This window comes from Camelus ferus, chromosome 1 (genome assembly GCF_009834535.1).
Source record: "Camelus ferus isolate YT-003-E chromosome 1, BCGSAC_Cfer_1.0, whole genome shotgun sequence".
Taxonomy (NCBI): Eukaryota; Metazoa; Chordata; class Mammalia; order Artiodactyla; family Camelidae; genus Camelus; species Camelus ferus.
In genome coordinates, this window is record NC_045696.1 from 81,497,501 (window position 1) to 81,523,163 (window position 25,663).

The following is a 25,663-nucleotide window of genomic DNA, read 5'->3' on the forward strand; positions in this document are numbered from 1 at the left end:
TCACTGTAAGATAGAAGAGATACACATATAAAATAAAATCAAGTATGGAAAATGCTATAGTGTTTCATTTGAATTAGAAATATCAACATTAACTCATGATTTAAGAAAAAATGTACTTCTTAGTTCTGTCCACTAATCATTTAAACAATGGTATTCTAGTAGCAACAACATACTTAGCACCTAGATCTTGAGTTTTCATATGTTTACCAGCCATTTGCATATTTTCCTTTGTGAAGTGTCTGCTCAAATATTCTGTTTTTTATTGGATTGTGTTTCTTATGATGGAGTTAAAGGACTTCTTTCTGTATTCTGAATATGAGTTCATTTTCAGATATATGTTTTGTGACTATTTTCTCCATCTGATGGCTCTATTATTTATTTTCTTGATGAGCAGTTTTTAATTATGATGAAGTCCAATTTATCCATTTTTTCTTGCATAGTTATTGCTTTTCTGTGTTCTGCCCAAAAAAATCTTTGCCTACCAATAAGTCACAGATATTCTTCTTATGTTTTCTTCTAAAATATTTATAGTTTTGCTTTTTATGTGTAAGAATATGCTCTATCTAAAATAAATTTTTGAATGGGCAGACAACCTGAATAGATCTCTCTCCAAAGAAGACATACAGATGGCCAATAGGCTCATGAAAGATGCTCAGTACTGCTAATTATTAGAGAAATACAAGTCAAACTTACAATGCGGTATCACCTCACACAGGTCAGAATGGCCATCATTAAAAAGTTTACAAATTATAAATGCTGGAGAGGGTGTGAAGAAAAGGGAACCCTCCTACATTGTTGGTAGGAATTTAAATTGGTGCAGCCACTATGGAAAACAGTATGGAGTTTCCTTTAAAAACTGAAGATACAGTTGCCATACAATCCTACAATCCCATTGCTGAGTATATACCGAGAGAAAACTCTAATTTGAAAAGATACATGCACCCCAATGTTCATAGCAGAGCTATTTATAATAGTCAAGACATGGAAGTAATCTAAATGTTCATCAACAGATGAATGGATGAAGAAGATATAGATAGATAGATAGATAGATAGATAGATAGATAGATAGATAGATAGATATAGAGATACAGATACGCAGTGGAATACTCCTCAACCATAAAGAAGAATGAAATAATGCCATTTGAAGCAACATTGACAGACCTTGAGATTATCATATTAAATGAAGTTAGTCAGACAGAAACAGACAAATATCATATGATAGCCCTTAAATGTGGAATCTAAAATATGATACAAATAAACTTACTTACAAAACAGAAATGGACTCAGAGACATCGAAAACAAATATGGTTACCAAAGGAGAAAGGGGGTGGAGAAGGAATAAATTAGGAGTTTAGAATTAGCAGATACAAACTACTATATATAAAATATATGAACAAGGTCCTACTGTATAGCATAGGGAACTATATTTGATATCTTGTAATAAACCATAATGAGAAATAATAGGAAAAAGAATATATACATGTATAACTAAATCACTTTGCTGTACATCAGAAACTAACACATTATAAATCAACTATACTTCAATTAAAAAAATAAAATAAAATTTTGTATGTATTTATTAAATACCATAAAGTGTTTAAACATCTCCAACTTTGTCTATGTTTTATATGTTTCACACTTTTGATTAGCATAAAACAAACATTAAATGTGAAAATAAATTTTTAGGAATACGGATTTTTTCCTTTTTATTTTTTAATTGAAGTAAAGTTGACATACAATATTATATCCATTTCAGGTGTACAATATAGTAATTGGACCTTTATATACATTACAAACTGATCATCACAATAAATCTAATAACCATCTATCACCATACAAAGTTATTACAGTATTATTGACTATATTCTCTATGCTGTACATTGTATCTCTGAGACTTACTTATTTTATAACTGGAATTTTGTACCTTTGAATCTCCTTCACCTATTTCCCTCATTCACTGACCCCTATCCTCTCTGGCGACCATCAGTTTGTTCTCTACAGATCTGTTTCTGTTTTGTTCTGTTTGTTTTGTTTTTTAGATTCTACATATAAGTGAAACAATACAGTATTTGTATTTCTCTGTATGACTTATGTCATTTAGAATAGTGTCCTGAAGTTCCATCCATGTTGTTATAAATGGTAAGATTTCATTCCTTTTTATGGCTGAATAGTGTTTCATTGTAAATATATACCACATCTTTTTTTTTTTAATCTAAAATGAGTCTTTTTTCAGTTTATACATGGGTCTTGTTTTTTATCCATTCAGCCATCCTATGTGTTTTGATTGAAGCATTTATTCCACTTATATTTAAAGTAATTATTGATAGGTATTATTATTGCTATTTTGTTGTTTTCTGGCTGTTTTGTAGTTTTTCTCTGTTTGGTTTCTTAAAAATATTTTCTAACTCTGTTGAAATTCTTACTAAGTTCATCCATCCTTCTCCCATGTTACTGAGTAATTTTATGACTATGACTTTGAACTCTTTATCTGGTAAATTGCTTGTCTTTATTTCATTTTGTTTTTTCTGAGGTTTTGTCTTTTACTTGGGCTTTTTTAAAACTAATGTATGTTTATGTCCCAGAATCCTATCCAGGATATTATATTACATTATACTGCATGTCATGTTTCCTTGGGTTCCTCTTGGCTATGACAGTTTCTCAGACTTTATTTTGATGATCTCTACATTTTTGAGGAGTACTAGTCAAATATTTTATAAAATGTCCCTCTACTGGAATATGTCTCCTGTTTTTCTCATGATTAGACTGGGGATATAGGTTTAGGGATGAAGACTACAGAGGTGAATTGATGTTTTCTTCATATTAAAGGTACATATTATCAATATTTCTTTATTACTGCTGATTTTGACCTTGATCACCTGGCTGAAGTAGTGTTGATAGGTTTCTCCACTGTAAAGTCACTGTTTTTCCCTCTTCCTGTATTGTACTCTTTGGAAGATAATCACTATGCACAGTGAGGATTTATCCCTGTATTTAATTTTGATGCTATTATAAATGGTTCCTTTAAAAAATATGTTTAATTTCTAATTGTCACTAACATAGAAATATAATTGATTTTCCTATTGGCCTTTATCCTCACTTACTAATTCTAGTAGTCTCACTTGTTAATTCTAGTTCCCCTTTTATAGATTCTATGGAATTTTCAACTAGATGATAATTACATCGTGAATAAAGTAACTTCTGATCTGTATACTTTTTCTTTTTCTTATCTCATTGCAATGGGTAGGATCTCCAATACGATGTTGAATAGAAGTGATTACAGTGGGTATCCTGGTCTTGTTCCTGTTCTTAGAAGATACGATAGGCAGAATTCTAAAAATGTCCTCTCAAATTCCCATCCTCTCATTATTCAATCAAATACAAGTATACCTTGTTTTATTGTGCTTCACTTTGTCACGCTTTGTAGATATTGCACTTTTACACATTGAAGGTTTGTGGCAACATTGAGTCAAGCAAGTCTATTGGTGCCATTTTTCCAACAGCGTTTGCTCACTTTGTATCTCTGTGTCATATTTTGGCAATTCTTGCAATATTTCAAATCTTTTCATAATTATTAAGTTTGTTGAGGTGATGTGTGATCAGTGATCTTTGATGTTAATACTATGACTTGCGGAAGGTTCAGATTATTGTTGGACTTTTTAGCAATAAAGTATTTTTAAATTAACGTACATACACTTTTAAAGACATGATGCTGTTGCACACTTATTAGACTACAGTATAGTGTAAACATAACTTTTACATGCACTGGGAAACAACAACAACTAATTGTGTGACTCAGTTAATTGTGATATTCACTTAGTTGCAGTGGTCTGGGACCAAACCCAAAATATCTCTAAGGTATGCCTGCACTAATCTAGGTACTGCTGTGTAGAGACTCTGAAGATGGAATTAAGGTTACTAATCAGCTTTACCTTAAATTAGGAAGATTACCCTGTGGGGCCCAGTATAATTACTTAAGCCCTTAAAAGTAGAAGAAGAAAGCAGAAAAGTCAGTTGGAGAGATGGTAAAAGGAGAAGGAGGAGAGGAAAGATGACGAAGAATGGGTGATCAGAGAGATTCAAAGCATAAGAAGTACTTGACCTGCCATTGTGCTGGTTTTGAAGGAGGAAAGGGTCCATGAGCCAAGAAACACAAGTGACTTATATAAGCTAAGAACAATCTCCATCTAACAGCCATCAAGGAAATAGGGACTCTAACAATAAAACTGCCTGGAGCTGAATTGTGCCAATAATCTGAATGAACTTGAAAGTAGATTCATCCTTAGAATCTCCAGAAAAAAAACACAGCCCTGCTAAAACCTTGAGTTTGGCCTGCTAAAATCCAGAGCAGAGAACAGACTGAGCCACACTGTGCATGGACTTCTGATGTACAGAACGGTGTGATTTTAAAATGGGCATTATTTTAGGACACTAAATTTGTGGCAATTTGTTATGGCACAATAGAAAAGAAATACAGAGAGAATACAATCAGTCTTTCACTGTTGAGTATGATGTTAGTTGTTTTTTGTTCCCCCACAGGTGTCCTTTATTGGGTTGAAGAAGTTCCTTTGTATTCTTAGTTTGCTGAATGTTTTTCTTAGGAATGGGTATTGAATTTTGTCAAATGCTTTTTCCTGTATCTATTGAGATGATCATATGTTTTTCAATATTTTTCTGTTAATATAGTGAAATATATTGATTTTTTCTATTTTTTATTAATATTCAGGAAACTCATGACAACAAATGGAGGTTTTCATGTAAAACACATAAAAGGAATAGGCTGGCAAAAGGACTCACTATGGTATGGCAAAATTATTTATGCTGAGTGGATGAGTATTGATCCTTATTTTTTATCTTTTCTTAAGTAACAACTTTATTGAGTTGTAATTCATGTACCATATATTTCCCCCTTTAAAATGTACAATTCATTGATTTTTAATATATTCAGAGTTGTGCAACCATCACATTATCTATTTTCAGTACATTTTCATCACCCTAAATGAAGCCCTGTACCAATTAGCAGTCATTTCTTATTCTGCCCAACACCTATGCCCTGTCAACCACGAATCTACTGTCTGTTTCTATGGATTTGCCTATTCTAGACACTTCACATAAATGGAATCAGTCAACATGCAGCCATTTGCGACTGGCTTTTTTTCATGTAGCATAATTTCAAGGTCTGTCCATATTGTACTATTTATAAGTACTTTAATCCTTTTTATTCCTGAATATTCCATTATATGGAATAGCACATTTCATTTATCTGTTCATCAGTTAGATGATGAACGGATAAATTAAACAGTTTTTTTTCTATAATGAATAATGCTGTTATGAACATTGGTGTACAAGTTGTTTTTGGGGGGATGTATGTTTTCAATTCTCTTGGGTATATAACTAAGTGTAGAATTGCTGGATGTTGAATTTTGTCAAATGCTTTTTCTGCATTTATTGAGATAATCATATAATTTGTATCCTTCATTTTGTTAATGTGGTGTATCACATAGATTGATTTACATATGTTGAACCATCCTTGCATCCATGGAATAGATCCTTTTAATGTACTGATTTAAGTTTGCTAATATTTTTGTGGAGGATTTTTGCACTACGTTTCCTAGGGTTATTAACCTGTTATTTTCTTTTCTTATAGAGTCCTAGTCTGGTCTTGTTATCAGAGTAATGCTGACCTCATAAAATTAGTCTAGAAGTGATCCCTCCTCTTCAACTTGTTGGGAAAGTTTATAAAGGATTAGTGTTAATTATTCTTTAAATGTTGGTATAATTCACTAGTGGAGCCATCTGGTCCTGGACTTTTCTTTGTTAGGAGGTTTTGATTATTTGTTTAATCTCCTTATTTAATTGATCTCTTCAGATTTTCTATTTTTCATGATTCAGTCTTGGTAGGTTGTATGAATCCAATAATTTATCCATTTCTTCTAGGTTGCCCAATTTGTTAGCATTTAATTATTCATGTGTGCTTGATAAGAATGTGTTTTCTGCTACTATCAGGTGGAATGTTTTGTAAATATTGTCCATCTAGTCAAACAGGTAGTTTTAATCCAATGTTTCCTTAATTATTTTCTGTCTGGATGATCTATCCATTGTGAAAGTGGGATATCGAAGTCCCCTACTATTAATGTATTGTTATCTAGTTCTCCCTTTTGGTCTGTTAATATTTGCTTTAAAAATTTAGGTGCTCCTATGTTGGGTGCATAAATATTTATAAATTTTAATCATCTTTCTGGATTGACCCCTATATCATTATATGACCTTCTTTGTCTCTTATTACAGTCTTTGTCTTAAAGTCTATTTTGTCTGATATAAGTATAGCTACCCCAGATTTCTTTTGGTTTCTATTTGCATGGAATATCTTTTCCACTCCTTCACTTTCAGTCTGTGTGTGTCCCTAAAACTGAAGTAAGTCTCTTGCTTTAGCTTTAATCAACATCTATATACTGATGATTCATAAATGTTTATCTCTAAAATATAACTCTCTCCCACGGGAAACTTAAACTTGATCTACCCAAAAATGAACTCAACTTTCCCTGGAAATTTATTTTTTCTCTTATATTTTCTATCACAACAAATGGTGCCAACAAATCTTCACAGTTTTTAACTTGACTCTTTCCTCTTTACTTCCTGTGTCTCCCTTCACATTTTGACCCTCAACATTCAATTAATTATGACATTCTTTGCATTATCCCTTATAATTTTCCTGAATCTGTCTTCTCTGTATTCTCATAGTCACCACCTTTGTTCACCAACATAAATATTCCTTACTATTGGTTTTGTTTTTCCAACATTTTATCACCCTAAAAAAATTAATTCTTATCACAACCAGAAAGGACTTTCTAATTAAAAAATACTGTCTTGTCATTTTTTATGTGTACTGTTTCGATGTTTCTCTATTGCCCTTGGGAGAAAATCCATATTCACCCATCTCTTTTTAGAATACACACCACTGACACTAAACCATATGCAGTCCAGGATGATGCCACAATTCTGTGAGCTATAGGCCCTTGTACTCCTAATCCCTTTGCTTAAAATGCCTTTTCCAAATACCTCATCATTGCTAACTTTTACTCATTTTTCAGATCTCAAATTAAGATATCGTCCCCAGATAAGTAGTGTTAAAATCTCCTAGACCTGTGATGTCCAATATGATAGCCACCAGTCATACATAGCTACTGAACACTTGAATGTGGCTAGTCTGGACTGAGATGTATGCTACACCAGATTCTGAAGGCTTAGTATAAAAAATGAAAAATTATCTTATTAATAATTTTATATTGGTTACAAGTGAAATAACATATTGGATGTATTGGGTTAAATAAAATATATAATTGAAATTAATTTCATCCTTACTTTTTTATGTGGATACAATAAAACTCAAAATTACATGTGACTTGCATTATATTTCAACTGGACAATACCTAGACTAGATGAGGAGGACCAAGCCCCTTTTTCCAGCACCCCGTAGTAAATTCTTTAGCAGCATTTATTGTACCTGTTAAAATTGCTTCATTATATCTTGCACTGGACTGCAAGCACCTAAAGAACAAGGGGCTATATTGGTCAACATGGTAATCTCACTGCTGAGGGCACTAAAATAAAAACAGTCAGTCCTCATTATTCATGGATGCCATATTTGTGAATATGCCTAGTCACTAAAATTTACTTGTAACCCCAAAATCAATACTTGCTGTGCTTTCACGGTCATTTGTGGACATTAACGGAACAGCAGATTTGAGTCATCCGATACATATTTTCCTAGCAGAGGTCAAACAAAGCAATGCTCTACCTTCTTGTTTCAACTATCAAACTGTAAACAAGTGTTCTTTTCACAGTCTATTTGTGCCACTTTTTCACATTTTTGTGACTTTTGTCATTTTTGTGTCAGTGATTTTGCTGTTTAAAATGGTCGCCAAGCACAGTACTAAAGTGCCATCTAGTATTTCTAAGTTCAGGAAGGCTGTGATGTGCCTTATAGGGAACATATATGTTTTACAAAAGCATCCTTTGAGCATAAATTATGCTGCTGTTGGCTGTGAGTTAAATGCTAATTAATCAATATATATTAAATAAGATGTCTTCAAACAGAAATACACATAAAGCAATATGTTGGTTAGCTGATTAAAATGTTGTGACCAGAGGCTCACAGGAACATAACTCTCTATTTCCCCTAGGAGCAATGGTTCAGTATTTGCTAATTCAGTGTTCCAGCAACTTTACGAGATTTGTTGAATGAATGAGCTAGATCATTTGATTCCAGTCCAAATCTTGTGAGAATGCAGTATATGGTGGTATACAGGTAACATATAGTAGTATATGGTGATAATGACTGTGGAGCCAAACTGTCTTAGAGTTCAGTCCTGGCTCTCTGACTTGCTAGCTATGTAATTTGGGGCAAATTGCTTAACATTTCTCTGCCTTTTTCCACAACTAAAAATGTGAACAGATAGTTTCTAAAGGTTGCCAAGGGCTGGGTGTAGGGGAGAGAAGTGACCAGAAAGAGGCACAAACTTTTGAAATAAGGGAAATATCCTATACCTTGATTATAGGATCATAGTGGTAGTTATATAACGTCCTATGTTTTTCAAAACTCATATAATTAAAAAGGGCAAATTTCAGTTTGCATAAATCATAACAAATTTGAGGTTAAAGAAGAAGTAACAGTCAAGATTAAAGGAATAATGCACATAAAACATTTAATGTACTAACTGCTTACATACTTTTTAAATATTGGTGCTTATTCTAACAATAAACGACAGGTAAAGGTTAGGTGGCATAAGGAAAATGCAGAGTGGATTCATGAACCAGAGCTCTGATCTGGCTCTTTCACATATTAGCAGCTGAGCTCAGGTTATGGGAGTTCGCTTGCTTATTGTAAAGGTTAGACTGGACAACATGTGTGAAATGTCTGTGTAAAAAAATAAACCATAGTGCCACATAGGAATGTGAGAAATGGGATTTTTCATGAAATAGTGATACAAAATCTCAGGGCCACATAAACTGGGGTGTAAAGGTCACCCCTCTAAGTAGGAGAATGTGGTGGGCTGTGAAGCCAGTGAGAAAAGGGGAAAGCAACTCTTTTTAAGAACCTTGGTCCTAATCCTATTCAAGGCGCTATTGGCTCGAGGTTGATTCCAAGACAACCCAACTGCTCATTTAATGAGGTACGGACATACCTCAAACTGGAAGGAATGCCAAAGCCAGAAGGAAGGAAGAGCTGAGTTTGGCAGAACATCTTTTTGCTGGACGATGCAGTAGGAGTTAGGCACCACTCGCCTCCACCATGCCATAACAGCTTCTGGTGTGAGGAGTGAATTAGGTAATTTCACAGTTGCTTTTTAGTTCGTGGATGTCTCCGGAGTTCCCACCCCAAAGTGCTCTGCTGATCCGGCCGGGCCACCAGTGGCAGTCGCTGCCAGAATCTTATGAGTACCTAGGGTCCCCTGCGGAGCCAGCAGCGGGAGCCGGGTAATAAAATACTTCACTCAGGCTTTTCCTCGAGGAACAAGCGTGGTGTTGAACGCCAAGTAGGGCTGCATGTTGGGACAGAAGTTGGAACCCAAAGTTCCCTCCACAGCCACGAGGGACATCCGTTGAATTCGAGCGCCTCGCGAGTTCTGACAGCTGTCACGTGACAACCACCACGCACCTGAGGGCAAGGGCCAACCAGTGAGCGGCTTGCTTCCCGTTACCTTCGACTGGGACCCAAACGCAAGGAACGAACCTGAAAGTTTGAGGAAGCAAGTTTCCTCGCCAGTGAGTTTGCCCTCAGCAACCGGACTCCAGAAAGTGCTCTTCATGCCGGAAGTGCACTAATCCGCAGCACGTGGGGTTGCCAGGGCACTCTTCACGTGACTGGGCGGGGCCTCGAGAACCTTATAGCCAATGGTAGCGCGGGAGGGCGGTTCCTATGACGCGCCGGGACCTATCCCGGAAGTGGGACTGGGGTGGGGGTGGGAAAGGGCGGGGAGGCCGGGGTGTGGAAAGTGTGGCGGCCCCGCCCCGTCTCTCGGAACTGCCGCGGCCGCCACCGCTGCCGCCGCCGCAGCTGTAGGGGACCGGCGCGGGTGCGCAAGCGAAAGGCACTCTTTCCCTGCTGAAAGGTGAAGGCATAGAGAAAAGCTGGTGGGGTTGGGACCGGAGCAAGGCAGGGCCGGGGAAGGCAGCCGGAGCCGAGCTCTGACCGAGAATGGAAGGAAGGATGGATGAGGGACCGAGGCGAGCGCTGGACCCGCCAGGGCTCAGGCCCGTGCGGCGCCGGGCCGGGCATGCGGGCAGGACAGGGGGCGTCTGAGAGGTCGGGGTGACGGCGCGGCCGGCTGGGGGAAGGAGTGCGCGCCGGCTGCCAAAGGGCCGGGTGCTGCTAGCCAGGTCCTGTTATTCTCATCCTTCGCGGGGACGTGCGGCCTGGGCTGGGCTGGGCCCCCCGCCGTGGGGATCCGGGCGGCGCGGAGGGCGGGCGGCGCGGTGCGGAAAGGTCTTTGGCTTCTCCTGCGATGGGACGGTGGGGGCCGGGATTTCCAGCCCTCAGCGCAGGTGAACGCCTTGGGCGGGTATCCCCCACCCCCAGCGAGCTCTTCTGCGACTTCCCTCCCACCTCCCGACTAGTGGATGGAAAAGTTTGTAGAGGCCAGAGTTAGAAAGTCCCCATTATTATAGGTGGGTGTTCTATAAATGCAAAAATAATAGATCCATGATGCTTGGCTCGTAACCTATCCGAAATGAGGCGTTTGCCTGCCTGCATGCCAGTTGTTAAAAAGCAAGCAAACTTTTTGCATAGTTCCTTCAGAAAAGCAACCATCTCCCCCAGCCTACCATGGCGGATGAAATTGATTTTACTACTGGAGATGCTGGGGCTTCCAGCACTTACCCTATGCAGTGTTCGGCCCTGCGCAAAAACGGCTTCGTGGTGCTCAAAGGACGACCATGCAAAATAGTGGATATGTCAACTTCGAAAACTGGAAAGCACGGTCATGCCAAGGTAAATGCCCTTCCAGGACTGTCTTGGCATTGGGATTTTGATCCTTTGCATTCCGTTACAGAACATGAGGTTTCTGTACTTACAACTGTATATAATAACACAATTTTTTCATCCCATAATTACTGGGTGATCAGCTGTTTGAATACTGAAAGGTAGCATTTCCCTCCTGGGCCCTTATGTTTCATTTACTAGGAACTGAAACTTTCCTGAATCCTAGTGATTTAGGCAATCTATTCATTTTACAAATGAGAAAACTTGTTCTAACATCATTCTAAGAAACCTAATTTCATTTTTCTTAAGCACTTTACGATTGAATTGAACTGTATATTGCTATTGGGTCTTGCTTGATATGTCACGATACTGTTTAGTTGTTCACTGCTTCTCAATTGTATGACCAGTACATTTTTTTTTTAAGAAAGTAAAATTAGATGACCTTGGAAGCAGAAAGAATCTGCCATAATCAGCGTTGGTATTGTGCTCTTGTGTATGTAATGAGTGATACCTTGGCAAAGATTAAACAGGTTTCCTGTTCTCTCCTCTCTGTTAGGTTCACCTTGTTGGCATTGATATTTTCACGGGCAAAAAGTATGAAGATATTTGCCCTTCTACTCACAACATGGATGTTCCAAATATTAAGAGAAATGATTATCAAGTAAGTACTAATTTCTCCTTGTTTCTTAAAGGTGCAAATACCCTCTGCTCTCTATTGTAATTTAATAACACCCACAAGTAGTTTTCTAGGTTTTTCTAACTATTAGCTACCACTTAGCTTAGAAATTGGAGAAATAGTGATATTGATATTTAACACTTGTGCCTTATCTAGGATGATTGCTAGTTTGCCACTTTTAACATTCTTGCATTTATAAAAATTTGAACACTTATTATTTCTCAGAACAAGTGACTCCATATTGTGAGTTTAATGTTTAGTTAAATTATTATTCCCTTTGTTGTAGATTATTTCAAGTTTAGATAACTCCTTCCCAGGTATTTCTTTTCCCTTACCAGACTTAAGACTTTTAAGAACTTATTGGACTTCATGTTCCACCAGCAAGTTTTTGTATATTAATGTGTGTCAGAATTTGGTATTCTTAAATAGAATAAGTTGAAAGCCATAAATACAAAGGATAAAGTATATGGTCACTGAGTATGGTAAAGAAAATAAAAAAACTTTGTAATTGTTTTATTTATATTCAGTGACCATGCTGTGACCTTTTGTTAAATTATAGGTATAAACTGCAAGTTTTAGTTCCAGTTACACAGTTGGATAAGTCATGTTTAATGATAGCATTTTGTTGTTTGGAGTGCTGATGGCAACCAAACCATTGACCTCATAGGATGTGGGAGCTCAGATTAATCCTAACTAAAGTCTTCTTGAAAGTCTTCAATTTCTTTATCAAGCATACTGTCTATAGAACTCTTTTCTATTCATTTTGCATAGTGAAAAATGCAAATGTGATTCCTGGATTTGTTTTACCCAATTTAAATTGATTACTTTCTATACTTTATATTGTGTTGTATAATTCTTTAAAAATGTTACCATTAACTGCAATTATCCAATGATTTCCTTTTACTTTTTGTCCACATGTAAACATATTTTACACAGTTTTAATCTAGTAAGCAGTTTTATATTTTCATTTTCCTACTTATCATAAACATTTTTAGGTTGCTTTGGAGTCTTTGTAGAAATGTGAATTGTCTTAGTATAATAATAGCAAGGTTTTGGAGGTGGGTTGTTTGCTTTTTTTTTAAGTAAGGCAGATCTGGGTTTGGATCTAGTTCTGCCACTTTCTAGCTGGGTGACCTTGGGCAAATTATTCAACCTCTCTGAGCCTCAGTCTTCTCATCTACAAAGCAGGGATAATATGAGGATTAAGTGAAAAAATCTACCCTATAATTACCTCATAAGCAGATATGTACCACAAAGTAGTTCTTTCCTGCTTCCCCTTTTCCAGTATGAAAATTCCACTTAATCATTCCATTATTCTTAGAGCACCCAATTTAGACATGGCATACAGTGGGTGCTCAATAAACATTTGTTAAAGGCATACATGATTATTCGATGAGATAAAGATAGTGCAGCCAACTAAGGCTAAGTATAGAATTTCTCCTTGCCAAAAGTGGATTTCTGTTTTCATACTAACATGTGAATGCTTTGAATATTCACTGTTCATTAATATTCATTCAATATACAATGCTTTTGCCTTTGACTATTTCAGAAAGATGGTATCAGTAGTTCAGATAACTACTATGATCAAATTAGCCTATCATTGATTGGAGCTCAAGATTTAACATAAAAAATAAATTTGGTTTTGGTTTTGTTTTGGGATATAGCAGAGCCTAGGCTAGGGTGAGGGGGATGACATGAGTGAAGCCCTTGCCTCAAGCACAAAATTTTAAATAAAGACAGGACCAGTAACAATGGCAAGCCACACGGAGGCCTAAGTCAAAAGGAAAAATCAGTAATTCTGATCCTGTCTTTATTTAAAATGTTGATACTTTGTTCACCATAGAATTTTTGCATTAATTCTAATTTTAAAACTTGATCACTTTGGGGGGGGGGGTGCGCACGTGCACGTGCCATCTTAAGTTTTGCACCCAAAATGAGTCCTCACTTGCCTCACCCTAGTCCCAGCCTTGGTGTGTAGTCTGTGTTGCAGAGTGGATAAGACAGTGACTCAAGCAGGACAGCCTGGGCCCACATCCTTGCTTTGGCACTTACTAATTGCGTGACTTCTGCTGGCAAGTCAGTTAACCTCTCACCTGCCTTTATTTATAAAATAGGGATAAGAATGATAAACTTATCATGGAATCATTGTGAGGTTTAATTAGTCAATTCTTAGAACAGGATTTGCATAGTAGGTACTCAGTGATCACATCCCTTTATTATCAAGTCACCATAGAATACTTATTTCTGTTCATTTAAAAAATTAGTTCTATGAACCTTTCTGGTTATATTTATTGTGCTATGGTGGTCTTCACTCACCTATCCAAGTGGCTTGATTAAATTCCTACTTATTATTTGGCTACATGTAGTCCTTTGTATTTGTACACACATATATATATGTTCATTATAATAATTAAAAAGTAAGTCTTTGTTTAGGGGAAGAAACATATTAATATTTACAGTTTTAACTTTATGTGTTTTAAAATGAGTTCAGAATGAAAGAAAATTGTCTCCTGAATTCCACCCCAAGATATTGGATTAGAATTGCTCATTTCCATCATTTCTCCCAAAAGTAGTGATTGTTGTCTGAGGCTCAGTGATCATGTAAAATACAAATGCACCCAAACACCTTTGGGAATCCCCAGACTCTTAAATATAGACATGCTTGTTCAAACTCTGGTACTCACTTGAATCATATTTCCTTAGAAAGTTCTGTGTTCATGTGCACCACAACCCAAGTTAAATGCCTTTTCTGTATTTACAAAGTTCTATCTGTCATTTAAAGACCATTTTTTCAGAAGGAAATCCTACCAGTACAAGACATGTTTAAGTATATATCGTGGATCTTTGGTGAATTGCCAGAACTATGAGTATTAAATCCTAGTATATTCTTCAAATAAGTGATATGCCTTTCAGATATGGAGTTGAATTTTGTTGTTGCAACTTAAAATAGAACAACAAAGAAATTAATGATGCTCTGAATTATTTGTGCCTAAAGTCTTTTTATAATTTTTACCTGTTCTGTGGAATCTTTGTGTTCCCTGATAGAAGCAGTCTTTCTTTAGGAATAGAAAACCTCTAAATCAGCAGATCCCAGCATAGCAGGGACAAGAAACAAATACTTGCTACAGTATCATTAAGAGTAATAGGGAGAAAAGCCTCCTACCTTTGGTTCCTAGACCCGTGTATTCTACCTATGGGAGAAATAGTACCATTTTTGGAATGTATTGTAACCTGTGAAACAGCACCCAGGTCCATATAATATCATCCAGCAGGTGGCAAAGATGAGTCTTCTTTAGGCCAGTCCACACAGGCAAGCTGTTTTAGAATGATGGAGTACAATAGACCAGTGAATTCTCTGAGTGTTGTCCTGTTATCTTTTTATTTTGCCTGTCAAATGAATTTTTTAGCCAGAGATGATACTATGTGAGGTACTGACGGGAATGCGACATTCTATAAATCTGCAGATGAGATTTTAGCAGAAGCACTGCAGGCATCGAAGGCAAATTTACATGCAGAGTAAAGATCTATTGCAGTGAGCACAAACTGCCACCTCTTCCGTCATGGAAGGAGTACAGTATTACCAGGCAGCTGGCTGTTCCCTCTGGGGAATGGTGCCATATCAAGGACTCTGTACTGTGAGGTACTCAGTAATGGCTGTAGTCAGATCAGCCTTGGTGAGAAAAAACCTGTGTCATTGAGCCCTGCCACCATGGCCAGGAGTTCCATGAGCCAGTTGAGCAAGGACTGGGATGACTACAAAAAGAAGTTAAATGACATTCACAGACAGAATCATCTTGTCCACCTAATTGTCCACCTCCTCTGTAGTGCGTCCCTTTGGTAAGCATTCATATGAACACATTCTCTAACTTTCTGGAGAGATCCCTCCACATACCACTTCCCCAGACCTTACTGTCAGCAATTTTCCTATCTTGTTCTTTCAGTGTTGTTGACCTTCCATCCAGACTCATAGCCATTGCCCACAATCAGTGTAAATCCAAACCTCTGGTTCTCTCTTCTTTCAAATCCAGTATATGAAGTTCTTCTCACCCCCACTATCTTTCAGGGTCACCTCTGAATAGTTTCATCAGACCATTCATAACCACCTAGAGACCAATCCTAGTTTTTTTCTTTTTCAGTCATCTGGTCATAGGCAACTCCCCAGAAAGCCACTGGTATGAGCTGAGGGAGAAGCTGTTAATACTGCAGAAGAAGGTCCTTTATGAGTCTGAGCTACTTCTCATACAACTTGTTTATGCCTTTCGGATCTGCTTAGGTTGACCTCCTGTATGCTATTCCAGCTTGATGATGGAGTGCTGCCGTGCATACTCACCTTCATGGCTTGGTGGGTCAGATAACACTCCAGCTGATGATAGTGTTATTTGCTTGAGTTGTATGGTAACAATGATCAAGCATTCAGTCTCTCCCAGGGACCAGCAGCTCTAAGGAAGTAGCTTGAGAGTGCTAGGGGGAGAGGAAACAGAGAAGGAGAAGGGAGGAGGTCTTACCTAAAAGTCTATCTGTTTTGGAATAGATTGAGAAATAAAATAAAATTAAATTCAGAAATTAGGGCTAAGAAGGCACCTGCAGTGATGCTATGCCATCTCCAGCCTCCTGCTGTTGTATATCAATAATACAAATACAGGCAAAAATGTTCTCCATAATTCTCCTTTTTTCAGTGTTCGTGCTTATTCTGACCACATCATGGACAGAATCTGCAGTTACTAGCTCTTCTCCATCTTTCCTTTCAGTTCATGCTTTTCTTCCTCAGTTCCCTGTGTCTCCAGCAATTTAGTGGCTACACTGCTCTTTCTAGAATTCTGATATACATTTTTTTTTTTTACTTTTTATTGTGGACATTTTCAAAATATGATGAACTTCATGTACCCATCAGCCAGCTTCAACAATTATCATTACATAGTCAATCTTGTTTCATCTGTATCCCACCACCTGCTTTATTTCCTGTACACTCTACCTGATTATTTTGAAGCTAATCCCACATATTATATCATTTATCATTTCATCTGTAAATATTCTATTATGCATTTTTTAAAGATAAGGACTGTAAAAAACAAAATCAAAGCACACTGTGGCACCCTTACAATTAATAATTCCTTAATATTGTCAAATATCCAGTCAATATCTGCATTTTCCTAATTGTCTTTGTTTTTTTACTTTTTTGGATGTGATAGTTACTTTTTTGTCTTATAGTATGTCTAAATCAGGTCCTAAATAAGGTCCACATGTTGAAATTGGTTGAGGTATCTCTTAAATCTGTTTTATAGGTTCTCCTCTCTCCTACATGCCCTGAGGTCCCTCTCTTCTCTCTTTCCTTCCTCCCTTCTCTCTCTCTCTCATTTTTTGATGAAGAAACTAGATCATTTGATCTGTAGACTTCCCCACAGTCTGTATTCTGCTAATTGCATTTCCTTGTTTAACATGTTCCTTTGTCCCATATATTTCCTGGATAATTGAAAATTAGATGTAGAGTCTTGATCAGATCCATTTTAGATTTCTATTTTCTTCCTCCTTTTTCTTCAAAGAACAATTCCATAGGTGATGTTCTGTGCAACCATCAAGGTAGTTAAGTCTGATTTTTTGTGTGTGATGTTATTACATAGGTAATCATTGCCTCAATCCATGAATTTATTAGGAGAGACAAAATAATAATTTTATTCTTTAAAAAAAAAAAGCCAGAACACTTCTATAAACTTTAGTTCATCAATTTTTTTGTTTACTTTGTGGTCCAGTATATAATAGGAAAGCCAATATAAATGCATGAGTTCCCCCTTTAATTAGTATTCAGAATTAGTTGTTTCTCTTGCATCTACTGAAGATGACCAATGAAATTTTTTTTTCCACTTTGAATAGAAGCATTTAAACACATTTGTGTTTCAATCCATTGTAGTTATTATCCTTATCAATTCCCAAATTGTTCCATCTTTGGCAAGAGGGACCTTTTTCTGGTTAGCTCTTTGAGTTCCTTTGATACAGACCTAGTGGTCTTTGATAGCACCATGCATTCTCATCTTGTATACTTATCCTGGACCTGGAAGTATGTGTTTTTCCAAGGAGCCCTATGGAGAGAAATAGCACCGTACACTGGATTCTTTTAGTAGGATATAATAGATACCACATTCTGATACTGGTATTTGGGGGTATGGTATAACTTCATATGTCATTCAGCAGGTTGGTACACCACTGCTTGCCAGACTCCTATATTACAAGTTTTCTGACCCTGCCCTCTCCTGTTTCCTTGCTTGCTATTAACAAAATGATTGTTCTCACTACCAAAAAAAAAAAAAGTCATAAACACCTCAAAGTTATCAATTGAGTAGATTTGTTTAAAGGTGAAGGATCAGAAGGAATATTTAGAATTGACATATAATTGTCTTCTTACCATCCTCTCCTTCTAACTCTATAGAATCAGAGAGGGCTTTGAGGGGAAATAGAAAAAGTTGCCCAGAAATATGCTTGGAACTCAGCAACCATTAGCTTTTTTTTTTTTTTCAAGATTGAAAATTATAAAAGGGAAAATGGTACCATGAGAGTAGAAAAAGCTGGCAGATAACTATCTTAGCCAAGTGAGCACAGCTAATATCACCAGTAATGGGACAAACTGACATCATTTGGCCTCCTGGTGTGATACTCTGAGGACACATCATTTATGTAGTAATCCTTCCAAAAATGCATTACCTGAATCATTAAGAAACAGATAAACTCAAACTGAGGAACTTTCTATAATACAGTGAGCCTGTGCTCGTCAAAAAATGTCAATGTCATGAAAGACAAAGGATCAGGAACTGTTTCAAATTAAAAGAGACTAAACTGACATGACAGCCAAATAAATACAAGTCATGATCCTGGAGTTGAGAGGGAAAAGTTGCTATTAAATACAATATTGGGACAATTGGCAAATTTGAATACGGACTATATGTTGAATAATATGCTCACAATATTGAATTTCCTGATTTTGAAAAATAAACCGTGGTTATATAAGAGTCTGTCCTTGTTCTTGGAAAAACACACTGAGGTATTATTGCTAAAGAGTCATAATGGTTGAAACTTACTCTCAAATGATTCAGTAAAAATAAGAAAAGAATAAGAATATGTACGGTATACAATTTATATATTCCATATATACAGAGAGAGAAAAAGTGCACATGTGGTTAAATGTTAACGAAGTGTAAATCTAGGTAAAAGATAAGGGATTTCATTGCATTATTTGTGCAACTTTTCTCTATATCTGAACTTTTTTTAATAATTTAGGTAAGATGAAATACTTCATTTTTATTATTTAATTTTATTTTTCTATAGCTTAGTTTTATTTCTGAAATTTTAAATTTTATCTTATTGCAATTTATTTTCATAAGATGTATAATGTTTATACATTTTTTACTAGATGTTTGGTATTCTGGGTGATTGCTTTTTATAAAACCCATTAGAATTCTAGGCACACTGGTGGCATACATGCTTTTAGAATAAATGGATTTGGCCTGCCTATTTGCTTATACCTGTAATGAAAAAAATTTAATGATATCAAAACTATGTGATGACTTTGTTTCATTAATGACATCAATAAGCTAGTGTTTGTCTTTTAAAAAAAATCTAATGTTGTTAGCAGTGAGCTGGAGACCTAAAATTTTCCACTTCAGCTTGTTTCATAATCAAATTATAAAACACAGGTTTTTGTAATTGTGAAAAACTGAAAATAACTTTTATGCCCATTAGTGCGAAAATGGTTAACTCAGTTGCAGTATATCTATGCAGTTGTGAAGAGATTAAAGAGACTAAGGTTGGGCCACATTTTCCAATATGGAAAGATTTCTAAAACACACTAAGTGAAAACAACTTGCTGAAAAATACAATATCTCATTTTTTTAAGCAACTGTATTTATATTGTGTCCATAAATATAAATGCTTCAGGATACACAATAAAAAAGCCTAAACTAGGGGGGAGGGTACAGCTCAGTGGTAGAGTGTGTGCTTAGCATGCACGAGGTCCTGGGTTCAATCCCCAGTATCTCCATTAAAAATAAATAAATTAAATAAAAACCTAGTTACCTCCCCCCAACAACAACAACAACAAAAAAGACTGATTCAAAAAATTTTAATAAATAAATTACTTTTTTAAAGCCTAAACAGTTTAATAATGCAGAGATTTGGGGGAAGGGAGAGTACAGGGAGGAATGAACTTACACTTTTTGTCTGTACCTATTTCATGCTTTTGTATGTTTACCATTCTCAAGCACCAAAAATTTCTTAATGTATTACTATGTTCTTGTACAAATTAATGTGGATTGCCACATAACTATGTAAATATTACAAAGGAGTAGATATAACCTAATTGATTCAAATGCTATAATTTCTTTCAATAGCTGATATGCATTCAGGATGGTTACCTTTCCCTGCTGACAGAAACTGGTGAAGTTCGTGAGGATCTTAAGCTGCCAGAAGGTGAACTAGGCAAAGAAATAGAAGGAAAATATAATGCAGGTGAAGATGTACAGGTAAAGACCTATGGGAATATTGCTTTTTTAAACCATTCTATAAAAACTTTAAAAGCTATGTGAAATATAGCTTTTAAATACTGCTGAAATGTTGAAAATGATCTCTGGAAGGCAGTCTTCCCAGTATCCCCTTAGAGACCCATTACCAAAGAGTCAAAGTTCATTTTTTGCTACATAGACAGTGTCAGCCCCAAACTTGTTTTGAAGGTCAGCGTGAACTGTTCTTAAGGGTAAGAAAGGATGCTATGAGAATACTAAAGAGTGAAGGTGATTACTCTAGTATTAAAACATTTATAGCTCTTATGTTCCCTGTTCCCTGGAAGTCTTAAAAACCACAATTTGAGAAATTCTGCTTTAGAAAACTATAAAGAAAGTAAGTTATTTGGTCTTAGAACACCTCTTTCCAAAGTCAATATGTATAAAGTATCTACAAATATATCCAGTGTACAATGAATTAAATATATCTTAGGTATATTTATGTATATTCTTATGTATGTAATGCCTTCTGAATAACTTTTGCCTGCATTTTCCCCTTCTAGGTATCTGTCATGTGTGCAATGAGTGAAGAATATGCTGTAGCCATAAAGCCCTGCAAATAAATGGGAACATCAGGCATCAGCAAACTGTTTAGGTCTGGATCAACTGCAGATCTAAAGTTTGGTTCTAAGTTGTCACCAAAGCTATGGCCTTCATAAGCAACCTCATTTCTTTTTTAATTGTTTTGAAATTGTGCTGAGTTAGTTTTGCAGGCAACTAGTAATTTCAAAAAATAATCAAGGTGTATAATTCTTTTGTTTTTTAATTTTGTAGGTGTCTTTCCTATAACATTCCTGCGGTTTCAGTATGTAAGCCCAAGAAACAGACAAGATAGTTTTGGCAGATGTGATTTGTCTGAGCAGATCATTCCTGAATTTTAGTTAAATGATAAGTAAACCAGGGTTTTAGATTAAACAATGTAGCATCTAGTGGTATTGACGTACCACATTTAAGTTGAATTGCTCTGCAGTAATTTCAAACTTAGTATCATAGAATATCATGGATTGGAATTGTCACAGCTTCAGCCTGAGTGTGGCAAGTATAGATCCTTAAACCAAAATCATATTATCAAAAAGTGTCAAATCTTAGTAGCCATGTGCAGCCACCTGTATTACCTTGGTCTTTCTTTGCCAAATTGCTGGCAGACTTAACCTGTATTATGGTGATTTCAGTTCTTGCTTGTGCTTGACAGAGGCATTAAACTGCTACATGACTGTTAGCAAGTCTTATTGTAAAGAAGACACAGGACAGTGGCAAAGGGAGTTGCTTAATCTATAGGGTTTTATTTGAGGATTTTGTAATCAGCATAAAAATAGAAAGTTTCTTTCTATTTGTGTTTCTGCTTTTAACTTGTGTTCTCTCTCTCTGTATGTAAAGGAGTGACCTGGTTTACAGGATACAATGCAGTGCTTTTTACCAATTATGTTGAATAAATGTTAGTGTTTGCAGGAGTCACTCCTTTCCAACCATTTTTAAGTAGGCTTCCTTAACATCAAAATATTTATTTATCAGACAAAAACTGGAAATTCTTACTTGAAATTGATTTGGATCATTTGTTCAATTTATTTTTTTCCAAAGTGAAAGTGAATCATGGAAGAAAAGTTACTTTATGTGATAATTATTATTTAACTTAAGAAGTATATGTATTTTATCTGGTTATCATGTGACTTATTTCAGTTCCATATGTGAAATATAACTAGAGAAAAATTCTATAAACTGAATTATTCAAGAAAGAATTTTAGGTGATTCTGCTACATTTCTGTTTAGTCTTTTGGATCATATATCTCTTATTTCCAGAATTCTAGACATTGTCACAGGGTTTGTGAGGACCTTTGACTCAATAACAATCATAATATTGCAGTGAAACTTAGAACAAAATCACATTTCAGTAATACCTTCATTCTCTAAGACTGGTTGTAAGACTTCTTCCATCATGCTCTGACCTCTAAAGGGCCTTTGTACCTAGTGTCTAGAGGAAAATATGTGTCATGCTGTAACTGGTCTCATCAGTGACTCGAAATAGCATTAAGAACAGAAGATCCCAAAGTTTTAGTTACTTAATTTTCACATACTTTTAAATCTTGTATTGGCCTCAGCAAACCCATTTGGAGAAGAAGCGGTACTTTAAGGAAATGCAAGAGGAATTCTAAAGCACAAAAAATATTGAGGTTGTAGCCAGTCATTTTTAGTATAACATTTTAGCTTTTGCCCATCTGAAGCACAATTAGTAATTAGGCTAAATTCTTTCCAGTATTCCATTTCAGTATCTGCTACATACTGCTTTAGGTTTTAGCACTCTGTGATGTGTACCTTACGTGCGACTGATTGGCACTGTTACCCACAAGAACTCTAGAAAGTTATCAGTCTGTGCTGCTTGCTGGTCACTCAGATGACCCCAGTTAACCATACTAGTGTTCTGGTTTAGTATTAATTCTAGATTAGCATGCCCTTGTTCTTAACTTGTCAAACTTCACATAAATATATTTTCAGTTGTGAGATAAGCCTATATTAAATTGTAACAATGCATCTCTGTCATCATACCTTGAATGGCAAAAGCTATTTATGCATAAATATTTCATTTTAAGTACTATAATGAAGTATAAATACTCCTCTGACATATAATTATAAGAATAGATTTTAAAGACATGGGACTGTTTATTTTCACATAAGTCAATACATATTTCTCTCGAAAAATATTTCATTTAGTAAAGCTTTATAAACTGTATTAAAAGGAAGCAGGGAAACATATATTTTTTAACAGAATAGAAGTGACTTCATTCTTTTTTGACATCAGAAATGTTAAAAGTTGATTCCTAGTATTTGTTGTACCCTTTTGTAGCAAATGTTAAATATCAAAGTTACCATGTATAGAAGGTAGACTGTCACATTGATAGATTATACAGTGAAAACACCTGTCTGCAGGCATTTCACAAATTTATATACAATATTATGGTAATAAGTGGAATATTTGTTTCTTTCTAGAACAACATATTTTATCTCTACTGTGGAGACGTTGTCATACCTTACTTGCTAAGAAGTTGTATACCCTCTGAAATAGATCAAATTATTGCTACTTTGACTTAGCATTTGCATCATAAACATAATTATGATATTTCTTTCATGCTCCCTTCCAAGGGCTGTCAGTCACTTAAAATTACTGCTAACCAAGCTCTTGAATCCATTTCCATTTATGGTACAAAATTCAGTACCAATGCTTTATAACAATTACCAAAAGTCTCCTGCAGCCAGAGCATGATATCTTTAATAGGAGATGCTGCAAAAAAATGTTCAGACTATAAAGTTTGGGGATACAGTTTTTCATTATAGCACAATGTGAGTGTGTGCACGTGCACACATAGCTTTGTATGTTTGTTCTTTTTACAAAGTCCTTCCAACTCTTAAAAGTACTGTAGTCTGGTAGTGCCTCAAATGTTGGTAATTTTTTTTTATTTTACAACTTTTCCAGAATTTGTTTTTGTACTTTAAAGTTTCTCAATTAGATTATTTCTAGTTGAGCTGTAATTTGAATGCATTGTTCTCAGGGCTGTTTGTGCTAAGAGCTGAAGTTTCATTATTTTAAAGCTAACTGCCTAAAAGTATGTTGCAAAATTTTCCCAAGTTGTAATACAGTGATACATACAAATAAAAAATCCTTAATATCAACACATATAAACTATATGCTAAATATTCAAGAAAAAATGGGAACATTGGTAACAATCTATACTCTTACCGTATTTTTTTCATTTTATAATAGAATTTGGTAGTCTTATCTTAGAACCTTATCCTTAATGATATATCTGAAAGCATTCTTTGGCATGGACCCCAAAGATAGCTTTAGAGCCAGACAATGATATGGTGATTCTCAAACATATTTAGGGACAACAGAACAAAAGTTCATAGTGCTTTTCTTTGGTACATTAAAATGTTTACATATTGAGTTCTGTAATATGAACTAGGAACAAATTTACTTTGAGAAAATATGGCTCTTAAGGAGTATATGTACAAACTGTAAGCATATTTCCATAAACAGTATATTATATTGAACTGATCAATAGTTCAAAATCTTCTGGTATCATTTAGGCATAATATTTCATAGTTTTTAAGCCTTTTTTTCTCCTAACATTCAGACAGGTAACAGCCAACAAAGGCTTAAAAAATTTTATTGTGCAAAATCTTAAAATTGAGAAAATTCAATCTGTTAACTTTAATCCCTTAAATTTTTTCCCTCTGAATTGGATATATGGCATTATTTGATTTTAGTAGGGAACATTGGATTTAGCTTACGGAACACAGATGTTCTGTAGCTTGAAGTCCTATATAATTCAATGTTTTTCCATTAAATAGATATCTAAACACCAACTTAACTACCAAGTGAGGTCAAGTGCCTGAAAAGTGCTGTATCCATCTAATTAGCACGTTTTCCTCACATGAAAGATGCATCTTACAGCAACGCATATGCGGCTTTCACCTGCTAAAAACATACTTGTTGCCAAACTTTACTGTCCACCACTATTCCTCTCTCCTTAGGACAGGCTGAAAGCAATTTTACAATTGAAAGAGAGGTTCCTTTACTTATATAAAGTCCCTAAAACTATGTCTTGGTATTGATAGACTTAAGCTTATCTTACAAACTCTGAACATAAATTATAGTCATTGATGACTGTACAGCTTATCATAAATCATAGTTGTGATCTTTCTTGAGAGGAATTCTTTATTGTGGTTAATACCTACTATAAATAAGCACTCTTGTGCTTGTTACAAAATATAATACAAATTACTAGTTCTCTATTATTTTTATCCTCCTCTCCAAAAAGGAAATAGTTGAAATGGCATTGTTTAGTCCAGTGGCATTTTATTAGTAATACATTTTATTTGTCTTAGGTATAAGAGAACTCATGCTTTTACCTGCAGAGACTCATACATTTTAGCTAAAACTTTAAAATTATAAGATATGTAGAATGGGTATTATTATAATTGTGCATTTTACATTTCAAAAATGGGTAAAATTGAAATATTAAGTCTTTGACTATATTAAAGTAATTGTGAAATATTTTAAAATGTAGATGGTAAATTTATCAATTATAACTTTTTGTTATATTAAAATATATTTATCTGTTGACTTCATCAGTTATATTGAATAAAAATAAAGTTGATTTAACAGGATACACTATTCTTGTATATATTCATTCCCAGAAACATTTTCATGCTAGAATAGTCAATGAATTAATGAGTATGTCACTGTTAAAAGAAAATCTAACTTTTGTTCTTACTGTTTTTTATATTTTAGGTCTTACTATGTAGCACCCTTGCTTTACAGCCTGGGAAGGTTAATTTCTAAATTTTAGTTCCAGATTTAGGTACAATTTTTTATCTTTAAAGTTTTAATAGTTTTTAGAATATGTAAAATACGTGGTTCAAAATTCCACAGGTATAAGAGTAAATCCATCTTACCACCTGCATCCTCTT

General features: G+C 35.4%; 1 protein-coding gene and 1 long non-coding RNA gene across 4 annotated transcripts in view; one reads left to right on the forward strand and one right to left on the reverse strand.

The window, feature by feature from the left end:
* LOC116665235 overlaps positions 1 to 9,819 on the reverse strand; it is a 48,297-nt gene extending 38,478 nt beyond the window's left edge. The window contains exons 1-2 of one of the 2 annotated variants that reach the window (XR_004321728.1): positions 9,731 to 9,819; positions 9,183 to 9,655 (exon numbers count right to left, since the gene is read on the reverse strand). This is a non-coding gene — a long non-coding RNA (uncharacterized LOC116665235). Of the gene's footprint in view, positions 1 to 9,182 lie in introns of both variants that reach the window. The other variant, XR_004321725.1, reaches the window with a different exon arrangement.
* A 148-nt stretch (positions 9,820 to 9,967) lies between these two features.
* EIF5A2 (eukaryotic translation initiation factor 5A2) lies at positions 9,968 to 25,313 on the forward strand. 2 transcript variants are annotated; one of them, XM_032484408.1, is made up of 5 exons: positions 9,968 to 10,109; positions 10,787 to 10,987; positions 11,535 to 11,639; positions 20,030 to 20,161; positions 20,701 to 25,313. In XM_032484408.1, the coding sequence occupies exons 2-5, from the start codon at positions 10,823 to 10,825 to the stop codon at positions 20,758 to 20,760; spliced, it is 462 nt and encodes a 153-aa protein (XP_032340299.1). In that variant the 5' UTR covers positions 9,968 to 10,109; positions 10,787 to 10,822; the 3' UTR covers positions 20,761 to 25,313. The 2 variants fall into 2 exon arrangements, with proteins under 2 accessions (XP_032340299.1, XP_032340305.1); XM_032484414.1 differs by having other exon boundaries at positions 10,817 to 10,987.
* The last annotated feature ends 350 nt before the right edge of the window (positions 25,314 to 25,663 follow it).

Excerpts from the sequence above, each read along its gene's own strand:
- EIF5A2 (XM_032484408.1), top strand. The coding sequence starts at position 10,823 with ATGGCGGATGAAATTGATTTTACTACTGGAGATGCTGGGGCTTCCAGC. Across the intron at positions 10,988-11,534 it reads GAAAGCACGGTCATGCCAAG|GTTCACCTTGTTGGCATTGA; the intron begins GTAAATGCCCTT and ends CCTCTCTGTTAG. Across the intron at positions 20,162-20,700 it reads ATGCAGGTGAAGATGTACAG|GTATCTGTCATGTGTGCAAT; the intron begins GTAAAGACCTAT and ends TTCCCCTTCTAG.